The sequence below is a fragment of the Aplysia californica genome, unplaced genomic scaffold, assembly GCF_000002075.1.
Source record: "Aplysia californica isolate F4 #8 unplaced genomic scaffold, AplCal3.0 scaffold00275, whole genome shotgun sequence".
Lineage (NCBI taxonomy): Eukaryota > Metazoa > Mollusca > Gastropoda > Aplysiida > Aplysiidae > Aplysia > Aplysia californica.
Genome location: NW_004797545.1, coordinates 708,869 through 710,800, shown reverse-complemented (window position 1 = coordinate 710,800; position 1,932 = coordinate 708,869). Strand labels below are relative to the sequence as shown.

The window sequence follows — 1,932 nt, the reverse complement described above, 5'->3', positions numbered from 1 at the left end:
GTGTGTGTGTGTGTGTGTGTGTGTGTGTGTATGTGTGTGTGTTTGTGTTTGTGCGTGTGTGTGTGTTTGTGTTTGTGCGTGTGTGTGTGTGTTTGTGTTTGTGCGTGTGTGGGGGTGTGTGCGTGTGTGGGTGGGTGGGTGTGTGTGTGTTTGTGGATGGGTATGTGTGTGTTTGTGTGTGTGTTTGTGTGTGTGTGTGTGTGCGTGTGTGTGTGCGTGTGTGTGTGCGCGCGCGCGCGTGCGCGTGTGCGTGTGCGTGTGCTTGCGCGTCGATATGTTTGTATAAAAATCTAGGTGTGACTTAAAACGTGTGGTACGTGGGTTTGTATTGATGGATGTGACTAATGCTATAAACTCGAATGTCGCTTTAGCCAGTTGCTATTGTTATCATCAGATCTAACTCTTTGTTTTAGTAGAGGTGTTACGGCACTCGCAACTACATAATATGGTCGTATGAGCGCCAGAAGATTAGAGGTGTTACAAGAGAGTGAATTCCTGTCACGAATCTAGAGCTATCTGCATGACTGTACAGTTCAGTGTAGCATCAAATAATGACCTTTTTCATTTTTCAAGGGACATTATCCCGCTGCCAAGATTAACGATAGGTTATGGAGATTTATCCTTGATCAACACTCAACAACACGACATAGTGAGCTCACAGATCTAATTTAACAAAGAACGACAATTGTTTAAACTGTTTGTTTTACGTACATATGCAGAAATATTTGATGCCCGAAAATTTTCGCACAAGAAAAATAAAGACAGTTGAATCAATGCTTTTTTGACTGAATAACAGTTTGCAATAACTTGTTAATTATCATAATGTTAGTCATTACTAAAGGGCAAATACTTACAACAGACGTAGCAATTTTTTATATTACAATTACGTCCCTTGGATGAACAAGTTACCCTGTGTGTCGACTGGCGGTTCCTATTTCTTTTTAATGTTAATGTCACTGTTAAGTGCTCTTGTTTTAGAAAGATGGTTACGGCAGTTGCAACACAATAAGGTTATATAAGTGCCAAAGATTAAGGGTGTTACAAGAGAGTAACAAACACAAAATAGAAGGAGGGGAGATAAAAGACGATAGATGTTTGATAGGAAAGAAGGTCTGCAGGAGCAAACCACACCATAGCACCCGCCAATTACCCACAATGTGTTCTTGGAGATGGCAGTCATTCTGGTTTCCTATATAAGCAACAACAATAATACCTTTTTAAAATCAGAAACAACAGCAACAACCCCAACAACCACCTTCACTACCATCATCACCACTTCCATCACAACAACAACATTTTTACGACAACAACTACAACAACAAAAAACAGGAACAACAATAACAACAGAAACAAACTTTAACAACAACCATCGCAACTGTTCTACAACAGCAACAATAACAACAATACATTAAGAACAATACATCATCATCACAACAACAACAACAATAACAAAAACCAAACGATTATCAACAACAACAACAAAATAACAACTACGACAGCAACAACAGCCGCAATAACAGCAGCAGCAGCAGCAGCAGCAGAAGCTGCAATAACCAAAAAAAACAACAGCTACAGCATTTATAATTACCACAAACAACAACAACAACAACAGCAGCAGCATAAACAACAACAACAACAACAACAGCAACACCACCACCAGCAACAACAACAACGACAGGTCCACTACTCACGTGCCGTAGGCGAAGCACTCCAAGTGCACGTCCTGACCAGCTAGCGGGGGCTTGGGGAACACGGCAATAAACTCGTCCTGGATCTCTGGGCCCCAGTCCGCTTTGGGGGCTTAAACGTGGGGGGGGGGATGGGTGGTGAAGGGTGGGGTGATAGATTTTTTAGGAAGATTTGATTGAGATTAAACATCTGAACTGGAAAAGAGGCCGAGGGTAGGAATGGGTGGGGGTGAGAGATAGAGGG

General features: G+C 41.9%; 1 protein-coding gene across 1 annotated transcript in view; it reads right to left on the bottom strand.

Moving 5' to 3' along the window:
* LOC101858638 (contactin) overlaps nucleotides 1-1,932 on the bottom strand; it is a gene marked incomplete in the record, with an annotated part of 71,633 nt that overhangs the window by 39,870 nt on the left and 29,831 nt on the right. The window contains 1 exon segment of the mRNA XM_035970500.1: nucleotides 1,692-1,800. Within this exon segment, the coding sequence (XP_035826393.1) occupies nucleotides 1,692-1,800 (109 nt within the window).